Raw genomic sequence first — 17187 nt, 5'->3', positions numbered from 1 at the left:
TAAAAGGCCAGAACTCCGGGTTCCCATAGCTCTGATCAGAGGCTCTAACAACGTGGCGGTCACTCAGTTTCTCCCTCTTCTCTTCAACTTGTGTTCCTCAGGGTGGTTGATCCCACTGTTATAGGCTCACTACTCGGCCCTACATTTTCCCTTTCACTTCCAGGAGGGAAAACTCGGCTTTCTCAACCAAAGAAAATACACAAGCTTTAGTCTGATTGGATGAGGTTAGGTCCATGTCCTTTCCCATACTCGTCACCATGGCTAGAGTTACTGGGCACAGTGTCCCCAAAGAACATGGACTCCCTGGGGAAAGGGCTGCATGAAAGAAGGTCCTGTAACCAAAAGAAAGGGGTGCTGTGTGGCCCCAGTGCAGTGCCCACCAGGTGGGCTTGGTTCCCCTGCCTTTGGGTTACTGTCTCCTTGGACAGCTCTCAGGCTCCCCTAGGCCTTTTCCTTCCCGCATCTTGTCTCGAATGAGCAGCCCCCAAACGCAGCTCTCTATTCAGCCCGCCTTGTCTTGTAGGCAGGACCTGAGCCATCATCGCCTTCAAAACGTACAGGATCAAGTTCTGAAACATTTCTACTAACATCATCTCTAAGCAGCTACTTATTTTTAAATTCTAGACTTACTCCCCCACCCACCTCCCCCAAAGAACTTCTCTTGTCTTTTCTGCTGATGGAAAAGTCAAAGGGGAGCAACTGGCAAAGGCAGTGTCCCTGGCTCAGTCCCTACCTTACCTCCACCTGCTTAGCGATTTCTTTACCATCAACACCCACCTCTTTAGGAGGTAGGAATCCTCTAACAGTGTAGTGGACTAGGTGAAATAGCTATGGTGCGTGAGTGCAGGGCTCTGTAAGAGTCCTAAAGCCACTTAGCATTGCCATTATCTCACTCAAGTTCAAGGTGAGTCCTGTGAATTCTGGGTGTTATTTTCCAGGTGGTTTTTTTTTTATTTCTTTGGGCTCTGCGCTTGCAGAGCTTGGATTTTTCCAGACTGTTCTGGAAGATAGCTGCCCGTGTACCCCCTTGTCACAGCCCACATTAAGCTTGATCAGCTCGTCAACAGCAAGGGCCTGAATGCAGCCAGCATCCCACCCGAGGGAAGTCATAACTTCCCAACACAGCAGTGGTATCAAAGACATCAGGAAATGTGGACTCAAACTGTAGCTCTATACAGGGTCCTGCACAGATCATGCATTTTTATTACTAAATCTTTTATTACAAAATCATAAGCCTCTGATTCTGTAACATAACAGTATCACACTCAAGGATACCGTATGACATTTTAAGTGAAATGTTCAAATTAAAACTATAAATTATTACACCTGTATTATTGCCCTACCAACCACACTCAAGCAGGCCTTACTTCTGCCAGATCCTGTGCATGTGATGTACAGAATGACATAATGTAGGAGGTAGAGAAAGAGAATGCTTTAGAAATACTTGAAAAACAACAAATGAAGGACTGGGGTGAAGCTGCTCTCTCTTATAACTATCTGATGGACTGTCTATGTTAAGCTTCCAGGACGAACGTGGTACAGTTGTATAATTATAAATAAGAGAGCAAAAGAAGAAGCTGAAATTTTGGAATAGACCTTTGGATATGGTGGCCTAAGTCCCCGCAGTGGAGAAATGTGTGGTCTCTGTGCACTTGGTATAAGCAGACCTCGAGTTGCAAGCAGCTGCCACGGCCATAAAAAAGAGAAAACTTCATTAAGTGTAGAACATTTTATTATTCTTATGAAATATACTTACAGATCCAAATCACAATCACCACTGATGAGTCCTGCGGGTGTCCTGTGTGGGCTGACCATGAGGTGTGTTGGAACTTGGCTGCTGGACCAGGGGAGTGTGAGGATTTTGCCAAGAATAGGGGGACTTTGAAATAGGAGATATTATCTTGGCCGTGAGGACTGGCCCTTTAAAGGCTATGAAGAGTCCAAGTCACAAGGCTTGAGAGTTGTAGAAAATTTGAACTTGATGTCAGAGAGATCTGGTCTGGTGGGTGGTGTGGGCTGCAGGAGTCGCTGGCAGAGGTCTGCCAGTGAGTGGCAATGGCATAACCTGCCCCCCCCCAATATTGAGGCAGCATCTTCCCTAGTGGCTGGGGCCTGACATGAACAACAGAGTTCAGTGTCCAGAGGGGAGGATCTGGTAAAATATAGCCAGAGTTCAAGGCACGCACTGTTTTCAGAAGGGACATGCACTCCAGAAACCTGACAGGAGGGGGAAAGACTTGCGACCGAGCCAGTCACAAGTGTCCTGCTTCAGGATAGGAAGCCCCCTCTCAACCTCGGGCTGGCCCTGCAAAAGGCCACCTGCAGCCTGCTTCTTTGGAAAAAAAGATTACATACTTTTAAAACTATGATTATGAATATGTTCTTACACAATTTGAAAGTTATGGGAGCTTATGTTGATCTGTATGCAGTCAATAGCATCCTTTGGGTTCAGAATGTCTGTCTTTGTTTCAAATATTCCCTCTCCAATATTATATAGGGTTAACTTGTTTTGTAGTAGAACCAAGTTTAAGACTTCCTGAACTGATTATCTCACCTCTTTGCCTATTGCTGCTCTTCTTTTAGCAAAGTGTTAAAAGCCCCCAAAATATGTGTCATTAAATGTATTACTTTTTCCGATAATTTGTTCTGCTAAAACGTAAAATTCTCAAGAGCAAAAAAAAAAAAAAAAACCATGATGACTTCTTAGTAAGCTTGGAAAGGCTTATCCTCAATGGAATTCTGTTTTTTAAAAACATACAATTGTAAAAATGTACGAATGTACGATTATGAAAGTAAATGTGTTCCCAAGCGAAAGGGAAAATGGACTAGTTCTTCATTTTATGGGAAAGCAGTGTGTCAGGCTCTTCTGCCCGGGTTTTCGGGTTGACTAGAGGCCTGGCGTGGCACAGCTGCGAAGGGCACCGATGCCCTGTTACACAGCCCTGGCCTTTTCTGCTGTCTTTGGATCTCCAGATTCGGGTTCAGTGTCATGAGACCTTCTCAGGACGGAAAGGCAATAACCTTACTGCATACAGTAGCCATGGTACCAAATGAAAAATCTGTTCCTGGATGAAATGTTTTCTTTCTTCTCTTCCACCAATGGAATTATAGTTCCACCACAGCTTGGGTTAATGTTGCAAACAACTCAATTGCAGACAAGGGGAAGATTGGTGGTAAGGGTAGTCTCCAACTCTTGCTGCTGTGAATGTTGTTTCTTTACGGCCCGTTGTAATGAACTTTCCTCACTGCCCCTACTTCTCTGAGCTCCCGAGTACTCTCCCCCAGCCCCCACCCCATTCTTGCTCCCTGCCAGTCCACCCTCCACACTGCAGCCAGGAAGAGTCTCCCAGAGTCAACTCCGGACCTGCCCTTCTCTGGTTCAGAGACCTTGTTCTCATGGCCCCACCCGCAGTTCCATGCGTACTGCCTGCCTCTCCAGTCTGGCTACTCCGGCACCTTTTCCTTCACGGCCCTGCGGGCCACTCCTTTTACTGATGATGTGATTTAGTTAGAAGTCTTTAGGTGAGAAATTGTCCGGGCCTATGGACCCTAAATGCCCTCCTGTGTATCTTTACATAAGAGGGAGGCACAGGGAGATTTCACACAGAAGAGGAGAAGACAGTGTGGCCACCACAGAGACAGGCAGGAGTGATTGAACCATAAACCAAGAATGTGCCAGCTGCCACGGGAAACTGGGAGAAGCAAGGAGTGGATTCCGCACCAGGGCTCCTGAGCGGCTGCAGCCCAGCCATCTAGATTTCAGCACAGGGAAGTTAATTTGTGACGTCAGACCTGACGTGTAGCAGGTGCTGAATAAACCCCAAATGGATGTGTGACTGAATGCACAGCATCCTGTGCGAGCTTCCTCAAATGCTCTGTCTTCCATATCTGCCATTTTCTCCATGATAATTTTCATCTCAAGTCCTTTTCTGTCACGCTATGTATTTTTCCCAGTGTCTACATTTGGTTTTAAGTTGTACAATGGGTTTATTTTTTTCCTCCAGATCATCTTTCCTTGGTTCAGCCGGCTTATTTCTTACTTTTATTTCTTTTCTTGTTATCACTTCCCCTTTAATTGTTTAAAATCAATACAAGTTCTCTAGAATTTCGTTGAGTCTGTAAAGCACTTTTTTCAACTTCTTACTTTGAAAATTTTCCAACCCATAGAAAATTAAGTCTGTAAAGCACTTTTTTCAACTTCTTACTTTGAAAATTTTCCAACCCATAGAAAATTAAGAAGAGTAGGACAATAAACACCATATGTCCTTCACCTGGAGATTCATCAGTTGTTAACTTTGTGAAACACCTGTTCTCTCTCTCTCTCTCTCTCTCTCTCCTTCTCCCTCTTTCCCTCCCTCTCCCCACCCCCCCCTTTTATTTTGTGTGGCTATATCATTTTAAAGTAAGTGGTGTGCATTATGAGTCTTCACCCCCAAATACTTCAGGAGGGATCTGGGTGTCCTGTCCCTTCCTAACTGCTCTGGAGGCCAGGTGTGTGTCTGCCTGTTTACCATTGGCAAACCGAGCACGGCCCCAGCCCCTCCCCAGGAGAGCCCAGAGAGACGGGCGAACCGCACACCTGCGTCTCAGATGCGTCTTCCCTCTGCAGGCTCTGGCTCTCAGGGTCACTTCTGGGGTGATTAGTTGACCTAAATCTCTCAACCTGTACGTATTTCTGGTTCTAAAAACTAGATCTCCTTCATTTCCATGCTCAGGCATATTTTACTTTCTGAAACAGGAGATAGCATTATTCCAGTTGTGAGCTGAAGATGGCTATTAGAGTGTTCAAAACTAGCTCTGAATTTATGGTTCATTTGAACCACGTGCTAGCACCATTCAGGTCTGATTCTGAATTTATGTTTTGAAGTCAGAGCCGGGAATATGCTTGAGTTCAAAGCCAGAACTGGGACAGACTCTTACCAGTTCCACACACCCCTGTTATCATATCCCATCTTCCTCTGGCCAAACTGCCCCACCCACGGATTATAGGTCTCTAACTGTATGCAGAAGAACATTCTGGCACAAACAAATTTAAAAAGTAGGATAAAAGATTGTAATTCTAAATAAAACAAAAGCATCCCGAAAAGTTCCCAGTGCTGACATGTTGAACCTCCTTTTAGATAAACTGTTTGCTGTGGGTCCCACCATCTGTTTGCCGAGATGCCCTGGCAGAGCCAGACACCAAGCTGCAGGGGCAGCCGGAGCGAGCACAGCAGAAAGGGCAGCTCCCTGGGCTTCTGGCCGGTCCTTCCAGCTGCGTTTAGCTGCAGAGCAACCTTCCCCTCTATTATCTTTGTTCTATCTTTTTTTTTATCTTTGTTCTATCTTACATGCACTGATAAAAAGAAACAGATTCTGCTAATTTTTAGATTGTGGTGAATTGACATTGACTAGCCAGATGGTTACCCATTCCAACCCATGATTTCAGACGGAAGCTGAGTTGCCCCAAGGTCAAAATCGGCCTGCTGTCTGGCTGCGTTATCACGCAGGTCGTTTTCCTTCTCAGCTCTCCTCCCTCCGCAGGCTCCACACCCACGGAAGGGGGAAAGGGGCCAAGGGAAAGCGAGGCGCTCTGAGCCTCCACTAATTCTGAGATGCTGGAAAACAGATAAGACTCTGATAAAGTAATGATGTAAACTAGACAGTTTTAATCTAATTCAAATGCCAAGTTTATAAGGGCCTGCTCCCAGTATGCAAATGATACTTCTGATTGCAGAAGAGGATTTTGTAGTCATTAAAGCACATTTACCAGGGCCTCTAATTGGAAACAGCACTTGGTAGTAATTTACTCAAGTTACTGTATGTCCTTGGAGGTAATTAAACCACCTTCTGTTAGAAACACTGCAAATGTGAAGCTTCCCTCCCCAAGAGTTAAGGGCATTAGTGAGGATTTACTATGTCACTTATTTACAAATAAGTGCTAAATTAACTTAATGAGCATGGAATTCACCTTGAAAAAAGGTACACTTTGAGAAAAATAAATATGATATACCAATTTATACCAAATACTATCAGGAAACTGTAATACCTGCTTTATACCTGTATATTTCTTGTTCTTCTAGAATAGTATAAATTAACTAGACTTTAAAAGCTGGCAGGCAGCTTTTCACTGCACACCAGTGGACACTCTTAACTGTTAAAACCTGAATTCTGGGGCAAGCTTGTGCTCTCACAAAAACGAGTGTTTGGGATATTCAAGCCAAGTTGGTTAGAAAATACTCCCTTTGAGATCTTCCCAGGCCAAGGGTCAGAATTTACTATTTCCGCACAGGTTGTCCTCACGCTGGCAGTAGTTCGGGTCAGGCAGGGTCTAACCCACAATTTCTTTGTGCCAGATCCTTTCCTAGGCATTAGGGTAACAAAGATGCATTGATGTGCTGTGCTCTCAAGCAGCTTCTAGTCTAGAGGGGACATGAACTTGTAAAAAATAATGACAGTACAGCATAATGCAGGTACTGATGGACGTACTGAAGACTCACTTCAGAAGAGGGAGGTCAAAAAGCTGAACTAGAAGATAGGTCCGAGGAAATTACCCATAATTCAGTACAAAGAGATAAGAAGTTGGAAAATACTGGAGATGATTTAGGAAATGAGGATAGAATTACAAAGCCTCACAGACTTGTGAGAGTAGTTCCACATGAAGGGGACAGAGAGAACATAAGAGAGATGATATTCAAAGAGATAATAGTGAAGAACTTAACAAAATTGGTGAAATGCCTGAATCTTCGAATTGAGGAAACACAAGTCCTAAGCAACAATAATCAGCACATAGAAAAATTGTAGTGAAACTGCTGAAAACCAATGACAAAGAAAATCCTAAAAGCACCTGAAGAAAAATGGCAAAAACCTACAGAGGAGCAACGGTTGGATTGACAACCCACTTCTCAACAACAACAATAAAGGTTGGAAGGCAACAGAACAACACAACCGCAGTCTGAAGGAAGCAGCTGTCAGCCTGCACGTCTGCGCTCAGGGGGAAAGATGACCTGAAGACATCGCGGAACAGCGAAGGGTTTCCACTCAAAGAACTTCACTGAAAGAGCTACTAAAGTTGCTTCAGGAAAAACACTGAACCCAGGAGGAAAATTAAGATACAATAACATAATATCCCAAAAGTAGGAACAACCCAAATGGCTATCTACTGATGAATACATACATAAAATGTGGTATACCTTTAAATAGAATTGTATGTAACCATGGAAAGGAAGGATACATGATACAACAAATGAGCTTAAAACCGTTGTGCTAAGTGGAGGAAACCAGACACAAAAGGTCACACACCGTACGAGTCCCTCTACATCGTGTCCAGGACAGGCAGATCCATGCAGTCAGCAGGTAGACCAAGGGCAGCCAAGGGCTGAGGGCCGGGGTGTGTGGGAAGTGACTGCTGGTGGGGATGGAGTTTGTTTGGGGGTGACAAGACTGTCCTGAAATCCAGCAATGGCAATGGTTGCACACCTCTGTGAATATACCTAAAAACTACTGAGTTGCATACTTTAAAAGGGTGAACATTATGGTATGTGAAAGACATTTCAACCAAACCTATTTGTTTTTTTAAAAGAGCAGTGATGAACAAAAAAATACATAAATATGGATAAGTAAGGCAAGTATGGACTATATAAAACAATAATACCAATGCCTAATTTGGATAAAAGACAAATTAGAGTCCTAAAAACACTTTGTCTAAACACAAAGTAGAGCCCTGGCTCAGTTGATTGTAGTGTCACCCTGTACACCAGAAGGTTGTGGGTTCGATTCCTGGTCAGGGCACATACCTAAGTTGCAGGTTCAGTCCCCAGTCAGGGTGTGTCCAGGAAGCAACCAACTGACGTTTATCTCTCATATCAATGTTTCTCTCTCTCCTTCTTTTCCTTCCTCTCTCTAAAATCAATAAACGTGTCCTTGGGTAAGGACTAAAATAAAACTAAGTAGAACTAATACACTCAACATATAAGACAGGGGAGAAAAGACTGCAGCAAATGAAAGTTCTTATGATGTTTAGGAGGATGCGAGTGTCCGGTAGCAATAGCATCTGTGTTGGGAACGCATGAAGTGGAGAAAGCCTGTCGCTTACACATTGCTGTTGGGGATGCAAAATGGTACAAGCTGCTCTGCACAATAGTTCGCCACTTCCTTTTAAAACCAAAACTGGACTTACCACTTGACCCGGCAATTATACTTTTGGGCATTTAACCCAGAAAAAAATTATTTTCATACAGAATTTGTACACAAATGTTCATAGCAGCTTTATTCAGACAGCCCCAAACTGGCTGTCATTGTTCTGACATTCCCTGGCACCCCCTGACTGTCAAATGTCCTTCAGTGGGTGAATGGCTAAACAATCATGGTATGTCCACACCGTGGAATACTGCCCAGTGATTAAAAGGGACATACTATTGATCCAATGACTTAATTAACCTCAGGGTTGATGCTAACCTCAAAAGGATACATGCTGTGTGATTCTATTTATGTGGCATTTGTCAAATAACACAGTTACCAATGTGGAGAGCAGAATTAGCGGTTGCTGGAAGTTCGGGAAACATAAGAGTTGAAAATATTTCTACTTGAGTTGTAAGGGTTCTTTATATATTCTAGATAGAAGTCCCTTATTAGTTACATAATTTATAAAATTTTCTGCCATTTTATGGGTTGTCTACTCATTTTCCTAATAGTGTCCTTTAAAATACAAACATTTTTAATATTGATGAGGTCCAATTATTTTTTCTTTTGTTGCTTATGTTTTTGATGTCTTATTTGTAAGACTCCATGGCCAAGTCCAAGGTCATGAAGATTTACTCCTCTGTTTTCAAAACATAGGCGTATGTGCCCTGACCAGGAATCGAACCCACAACCCTCTGGTGTACAGGGTGACACTACAATCAACTGAGCCAGGGCTCTACTTTGTGTTTAAACAAAGTGTTTTTAGGGCTCTAATTTGTCTTTTATCCAAATTAGGCATTGGTATTATTGTTTTATACAGTCCTACTTATCCATATTCATGTATTTTTTTTGTTCATCACTGCTTTTTTAAAAAACCAAATAGGTTTTGTTTTGAGAGTTTTATAGTTTTGTCTCTTATACTCGGGTCTTTGATTTTGAGTTAATGTACGTGGTGTGAGGTCAGCAGCCGCACCATGTTATGTATCCGCACCTGCAAAGCCCAAGGGTTTCCGTTTCTGTGCATCCTCACCAGCACTTGTTATTTTCTGCTCCTGTTTTTAATTGTAACAATCCTAACAGATGCAAAGCGAGAGCTCATGGTGGTTTTGATCAGCATTTCCCTAATTATTAGGACTGTTGAATATCTTTTCATATGTCTATTAATTGGCCATTTGTGTATCTTCTTAGGAGAAAAATTTATTCAAGTCCTTTGCCCATTTTTTAATTGAGTTGTTTGAGGGGTTGTTGTTGTTGTTGTTGTTGTTAAGTAATAGGAGTTCTTTATGTATTCTGGATATCAATCTTTATCAGATATATGATTTGCAAATATTTTCTCCCATTGCATGGGTGGCCTTTTCATTCTGTTAATAGTGTCCTTCGATAAACAAAAGATTTTAACCTTGATGAAGTCTGACTTATGTGTTATTTTCTTCTCTTGCCTGTGTTTTTAGTGTCATTTCCAGGAGATCATTGCCAAACGCTGCTACCAATTTCTAAACATTTGGCCTGGTGGCATTTAAACTACTCAGCGAATTATTTAAAGAACTTTGATGTCGATTATTTCTATTTAACAATTTACTTTTATAATTATGGAAGATTTTCATAATTATTTGTTCAATCCCATACGTCATCTGAATCTTTGTTTTCCTGATTGCTGCCAAATGCATTTAATTGTATAAATCAAACGCGTGGAAACAGCACATTGTATTATGCAATTGTTCTCTGTGAGGAACAGTGATCAAAATTATTGCCAACTGCCTTTATTAGGAAAAAAAAATTCTTAACTGATTAAAGACGAGGGATATTCTATCTCACCTATTAAATGGGTTTTCAACTTCTTTGCTTCATTTTTTAAAAATACTGAATTTCACTTCAATGCGTGTAGTAAAGTTCTAAAACTTCAAAGACATTTTGCATTCTGCAAAGGGTTCCTAATGGTTGTAGTGTTCATTTGAAATTTAAATAGCCCCTTGGAATTTAAAGCTAGCTAGAAGAGTTACGTGCTGTGGAAGGAGCGAGGGAAAGATCCCTTAGATCATTGCTAACTTATAATGCTGGGAGATATTATACTTGTTATTTAGCTGGGAGCTGCCCATGCATCTGTTGAAATCATCAAATAAGAGATGTACTGTCCATAGTAAACATTTTGGGAATGTGTAAAAACTATTTTGTTAAAGACAAGGTGATTGTATTTGTATATATTTATTGATTGATTCCAGAGAGAGGGGAAAGGGGGAGGCAGGGGGGTTAGAGAAAGAGAGAGAGAACAGTGATGTGAGAGCCTGGGCACTGAACCCGAAACTGGGCACGTGCTCTGACTGGGGATCAAGCCGCTGACCTTTCGGTTTATGGGACAACACTCCAACCAACTGAGCCACACCAGCCAGTGCAGAACTATCTTTTTAACCTAAATAGTTCTTGTTTTAAAGCATTATATGCTTTTCCAAGCAAGTATTTTTCAAGTTCCTGATTTTGTATAGTAGATGATGTCAGAGACCCAATAGAAGCCTAAGACTTGGTCCTCTTAGCTCAGAGAACTGGCCATCAGTTTATAGGGCCTAGTGGTACACATGACAATATAAAAAAGGGATAAGGGACACTCACTGGTTAGAGTCGAGGAAAGTAAAGATGGGCTAGTAATCCTAATGAAAATGGCTAGTAATCCTAATGGCTGCTAAGTAAATATTTGCTGAATGAATGAATGACTTATTAACTTAAATTTTTTTATTGTTTGGGCTTTTTTCAGTAAATGTTTTACAAGTGCTATTTAGTGTACCATTTAAAGAAGACATTTTCTTTTTCAGATTCACCTGTTTGGAGTTTTCTTGGCCATTTTAGGAAACCTGGTAGTCAGCATTTCCTTAAATATCCAGGTAAGAAGCAGCTTACTTTTCTAAGTCGGTTTTCTAATGCATGACTTTAATGGGCCACAGGCACCTTTGCCTCCTTGGACTCTTTCTCCATTAAAAATGTAAAAATTATATTTTGTGGCCTCAGTGATATGAAGACAAATATCGTCCAGCTGTATCACATTCATTTTTAATTCTGATTTTAAAAGAAATTAAATGTTTTTGTGGGCCTCTTAATAGTATTGTGTACCTTAGGCAAGGTGCCTAGGTAGCTTATGAATTTGTACCACACTTAGAAAGATGTTCATAGTCTTGGCATAAGCTAAGATTTTCTTTAATGTTCTATGGTTTTTTCTAGCACTTTTATTGTTTTCTTTTTTTATTACCATATTTATTTATTTATTTATTTATTTTTATTTTTATTTAACTTTTGTTCAAGTACAGTTTTCTTTCTTGTATTCCCAGCCCTGCACCCCCCCAGTGCTCCCCACCCCCCTCCTATCTCCGCCCCCCGTCTTAGTTATTGTCCATGTGTCCTTCATACTTATTCATGTGAGTCCATCCCCTTTTACTCTGTGCTTCTTTAAAAGATTTTAAAACTAATCTAGAATTGTACATACTTTTTATAAGGAAGTTCAGTTATTATAAAGTCAATAAGGAAATAGAGATTTAATTACTGGCCGGTTTTTTTTAGAAATGTATGTTTAAAATACAAATAGCCAAACCAGAGTAGATCAGACTCCCCGTAAGCCAGCCCCTGCTACCAACGCGTCCTGTCCTGCCACGTTCATGGTGGCAGCTACTTTAACTCATAAATCTGAATCTCCTTTCAAAACCTTTTTCTCTAGTGATTTATTATTTTTATTTCATTGATGTTTATTTTGGCATCTGAACTTTTCGATATTGTAACAGAACTGTTTTGGTAGTGGACTAAAAGGTCATTTACCTCCTTCACTTACACCTCATCTTTAGATGGTGCTGATACATATTTTACAGATTGTTACTGAATTAGCAACATTCACCTGTGAGAAGACCCTTTTAACTATAAAATGCTTTGTCAGTGTGAATTACTCCTACTGTTAATGTGTTTGGAACAAACATAAAACCATAATAATTGCTCTACGATGATCTTCAAAAAAAATTTTAAGGCCATGATGCAAATGGATAGGGCCAACAGTTTTAAGGCAAGTTTTAATGGGGTAGAAATATTTTCTCATTTACATTCTGATTAACTTCCAGAAATATTCCCACCTTCGGCTGGCGAAGCAAGAACACCCAAGGCCGTTCTTCAAGAGCGTGCTGTGGTGGGGCGGGGTGGCGCTGATGGCTGTCGGGGAGATGGGGAGCTCTGCCGCCTACGGGTTTGCGCCTGTGACGCTCATCGCTCCGCTGGGCTGCATGTCCATTACAGGTGAGCCGGGGTCCTCCATTCCGACAAATGGAGATCTTAAGAGAGCAGGAAGTCGGTGAGAAACATACAACTTAAACAACAAATAAACAAAAGAGAAAGTCTATTTCCTGTTTGCTTTGCATGTTAACTTGGAACAGTTGTGCTACTAATTTCAGTTTTCCCTGTAGCGCTGCCTCATTCACCGTGGATAAACTTGCATTTTGTAGTTATAACACTTAGTGCATAAAAGCCTAATTCCTAGTCTGAGTCCAAATAAATTAGCAGTAACAGCAAATGTTATATGGTGCTTTTTAATCAGTAATGAATCATCTAAAAGCATTTGTAATACAATTTATATTTTATTCCTATGTTAACATGACATTACATGCACTTTATTCTTCGGTGCCTGATCTTGACTCCATAGTGTAGCATCTTTTTTACACTGGGAATTAAATATTTGTTATTTTGTGTTACCATAAGTATGTGTAATTTTGCAGTAATGTTGCAATTATCATACTTTTAAAATTTGTATGATTTACTAAATACATTTTGTAAATACCTTATTTATTTATTTTTCAGAGAGAGGAGAAGGGAGGGAGAAAGAAAAGGAAAGAAACATCAATGTGTAGTTGCCTCTCGTGCCCCTCAGCAGGGACCTGGCCTGAAACCAGGCATGTGCCCTGACTGGGAATTGAACCAGCAACCCTTTGGTTCTCAGGCCAGTGCTCAATCCACTGAGCCACACCAGCCAGGGCTTATTAAATACATTTAGAAAAGAGAATGTAAAATATTGCTAAAAGACTTAAAAAAGAGCAAAAATGACCAAAAGGAGGACAAATTCTCTAAACCTAGTGAAAGTCAATAACATCTTCTTAGTTTTACTATTTGCTGCTGTGGAAACAGCATATTTCTAAATTTCTGTGAACTTGGAAACTTCATTGAGATAGAAACAAATCAGTGGTTCTTGTCCGGTAACAACTAGATCAAGCATAATGTGCGCTTACATATCCCGGTTTTAATATTTCTCCTACAGAGTATAAGATCGTCTTTAAAAACATATAATTTAAACTGAAACACAAAGAGAATCTCCTTTTGTTTTGCAAGTAATTTCCCATTTGTAATCATTTAAAATATTTAAAATACATTCATGATATATGATAATACAATATTTAGCAAAGAACACTTTTTTAGCTTTCTAGAAATTGTTCCATTAAAATCGCCATGCTGTTACCACTCTGAATAGGCTTACAATTTATTAAATCCTTTACCATTTTTAACGTTCTGATAAAGTGAGCAACTTCAGTTTATCTTCTCTTCTATTTACTGTACATACACTTTGTATGTGGACATTGTAGATTTTACCTTTTTCTCAAAATCTAAGAAATAACAGATGCAAGATATCATTATATTGTCAGCTTGGGACCTCTGCAGGCCCCAGTTGTTCTGAAAATGTTATATTACTCTTCATAATGACTGTTTAGAGCTCATCTTTAGTTTTGGTTTTTTTTTTATACTTTTTGCTCAGTTACCATGAAGTAGCCAAAGACAAAGCGTGCCCAGGCACGTCAAACAGTTCCATGGGGGAGGGTCGAGTGCACCACATTGTACTGAAATGCTCCATTTGTCTCAAGACTCCTAGTCCTGGAAAATCATGTTTCTGGGGCGCGGGAGGGAGAGAGCTACTCTAGCTAGCTCAAAGAACGGGGGACATGGCTGGATTTATGGCAGGGATCAGAGATTTGACAGGAATGAAATATAGCCAGGCCTCTTGGGACCCGATGTGCAAATTCAGAAGTTGCCAGAAAGTTAGGGCCAGCCTTGATACTCCTCACTGGCCTTCAGTAAAACCACCCATTTTGGCCTGACTTATTCGAGGCTCTCATCAATCACAGGAAGCTGCAGGTTTCCCACCTTTCCCCCAGACAGCCCCCTGTCCCCCTGCAAGTGCCTTGGGGGGCCAGTCTGTCCACCTCAAACTTCAAGTCCGCTGCCTTGATAGATGAGGTTTTCTTAATTCTCCACATCACTTCCGGTGTGTGTGTGATCTGAACCCCAACTAATGTTTCAACTTCAGAACATTTTTAGCAACCTCCCTCTCTGCCCATCTAAAATAGTCAAAGAAGTAAATTATAGCCTCAAACACAAATCATTTTCTACTTTACAGTCTTTGCAAACAGTAATATCTGCTCATAAATAATATTTCCACAGAACTCCTGAGCTGAATTTAGGTTATTATGAAGTGTCGTGGGTGGGTTAGGGACTGCTGGTGATGAAGAATTTTCCCCAGAACAACCCCCTACCATCCGGAAATTCTTTATAAAGAGTGTAAGAACTCTAGAGAATTTGAAGCAAAGGGGAAAGTATTTTTAAAATGATGTATGTTCAGGCTGTATTTACAGTCGAGGCAGAAGAGTGTCCACACTTTTCTATGCTGGAATTTTTTTTCCCTATTATTTCTTGGGAGCTTCAAGAAAAAAAATCAGACCTCCCTTGAAAAGATGATGTCTGTTGCAATGTTAAATTGAGTTTGCATATTCTTTGCTGGTGTTTGTCTTTTGTTGCTTTACAAACTAAAAAAAAAAGAAAAGAAATGAAAATCTAGAACACTTTAGAAAGCTTAGCTCTGAAGTCCGGGCGAAGGGTCCTTCCCTCCCGCTTCCTCCCTCTGGTCTGCTTCGCACCGATGCACTGTGCTCCTTTTTTCTTTCCCAGAAGTAAGAGAGGTCGTGTGTACGAACTAGTCTCACTGTGCACAGACGGCTAATACAGCAGACCTGCTGTTTTGTCAGACGTAATGAAGATTCCTGCTCCCGTTGTGCACTGCAGTTGAACAGGTCATTATTTGTTTGTTTTTTTTAATTAGGCTAATATAAAAGAAGTACTGTGGTAAGCCTTATAGATCTTTCAGTTTATCTCTCCCCGTATTCCCACCTCAGACACCTTTTCTGTTCTCCCTGACCTTTCTGTGGGTCCTGCTGTTCCTTGCCGACATGCGCACCTTGAGACAGCATTTCTCAAGTGGTGGTCTTGCTGGTGCTTTTGTAGGCGTTCTGAGAAACAAAAAATTCCATAATCGTACAAGTTTCTGAAATATTTGACTTTGAAAGTTATACAGGGTCACTGAGTTCTTGAGGCCCTGGGTTAGGTCCAGGCATGGTGTCAGTCTTTCGTAGGCAGAGACCTGGTGTCCCAAACCTACTGACCACGAGATGCTTTTATATGAAGCATCCCTAGAAACAACAGTTCTGCTGAAGACCCTGTTGGGAAGTCTTACTACTCACAAGCAGTCATGGCGCCTGGAGACTCAGCCAGGACACATAGCTGGCTGGGGCCTGGCAGTGGGGTTGGATCCCGGGGCATCAGCAGAGCTGAGTGGCCAGGCCTGGGTCCCACTTTTTGAAAGAGAATGTCAGAGCCCTGGTACCCTTGTGCCGCCTTGTACCTTTACCCTGCTTTTCTTACTAAAGGTTTTTGTCTGTGAGTAATACGTCCAAAAGCTTATTCTGCCTAAAATGCTGGTTGTACTGGCAGTCTGGTGAGTTCTGGATGTTGACTGGGGTTTGTCTTTCCACACTGAAGAAAGCTTCATGCATGGTTTTTCAATAGCACCTAGAGCCTGGGCTGGATACTTCCCCAATGAACCAGAGCAGTGGGATGGCCAAGAGCGCAAGCCTGAGGGCCCCACTGTGGAGAGTTCGAGTCTTAGTCCTGCTGCTAGGAAGCTCAGCGACCTCAGCAAGTTGTTTACACTGGTTTGTGCCTCGGTTATCTAGTCTGTAAAATGGGGATGAAAAGAGAGCCTGCTGCAGACATTGTCACAGGGCAGCACTGAGTAAACACTGACGCCTGAGCACAGGGCTGGCTCTGCAGTCCAGCGTGTGACACAGTGACAGCCCCAGCTCACGCCCCTGCAACGTACCGTCATCATCATTATTAGGAACAGAGTACGTCCTTCCTTAGGATGGGGTTCACTTCCACACCCCCAGAGATGGCTGATGGCTAGATTTTCTAAAGTGGATGAACCAATTCAAGAAATGCTTTTTGTCGTTCTTATCCATGAAGGGTTGATTTTCAGGGAGCTGCAAAGCAGGGTCCTCAGAGCTCCTTTGTTCAGCCATTAAGCAGCAGTTACCTCTGACTCTGCCCCAGAGTCCCTGCCAAAAAGGTTGGAAAATGCCAGGACTTCGACTCACCCACCAAGGCAAAGCGCAGTTGGAGAACAGGCCTGAGTCCTGCCAGAGGGAAGGAGCTGGCGGCCTGCGCTGCGTGCGCCTTCGTTTTCTTGCTCAGGCTTCACATAGCACTTCCGCTCACTTGCAGATTGACTTCAGAGAGGCTGAAGGGCAGATTTCTTCCTAACTGCAGTTTAAGAATATGTTTCCTAAAGAACTCTTCACACGCTATACCGGAAACCCAGTAAAAAGAAGTAAGTCGGGCGCACTGCGGAACTTCTGCTGGCGCTGCCCCTCACAGGCGCACCCTCTTCCTCAGGAGGCCTCGCGGGGCCCCTGCACCCAAGGCAGCGGGTTTCCTCTCTGTCCTTGCGCCCCTCTGCGGGCCCTCCCCTCGTCCATGCAGGGCTTTTTTGTGACTTAGAAAAAGGCAGCCTTGTATCTATGAGTCTGTTCTATTTTCTGTTAGTTTGTTTTGTTCATTAGATTCCACATATAAGTGAAATCATATAGTACATGTCTTCCTCTGACTTATGTCACTCAGTATAATGTTCCCCAGGTCCATCCATACTATCGAAAAAAGTAAAATTTCCTTCTTTTTTTTTATAGCTGAGTA

The 17187-nt window shown here is 42.0% G+C and overlaps 1 protein-coding gene across 2 annotated transcripts in view; it reads left to right on the top strand.

The window, feature by feature from the left end:
• The window catches only part of NIPAL2 (NIPA like domain containing 2), a 75006-nt gene that overhangs the window by 8277 nt on the left and 49542 nt on the right, over positions 1 to 17187 (top strand). For both annotated transcript variants that reach the window (XM_037048257.1, XM_037048256.1), the window contains exons 2-3: positions 10965 to 11033; positions 12249 to 12420. In XM_037048257.1, the coding sequence (XP_036904152.1) occupies positions 10965 to 11033; positions 12249 to 12420 (241 nt within the window). The remainder of the gene's footprint in view (positions 1 to 10964; positions 11034 to 12248; positions 12421 to 17187) is intronic.

This window comes from Sturnira hondurensis, unplaced genomic scaffold (genome assembly GCF_014824575.4).
Source record: "Sturnira hondurensis isolate 20B ecotype Veracruz unplaced genomic scaffold, ASM1482457v3 Scaffold0006413, whole genome shotgun sequence".
Taxonomy (NCBI): Eukaryota; Metazoa; Chordata; class Mammalia; order Chiroptera; family Phyllostomidae; genus Sturnira; species Sturnira hondurensis.
Note: the sequence above shows the minus strand (reverse complement) of the source record. Positions and strands in the feature narration are given on the sequence as shown.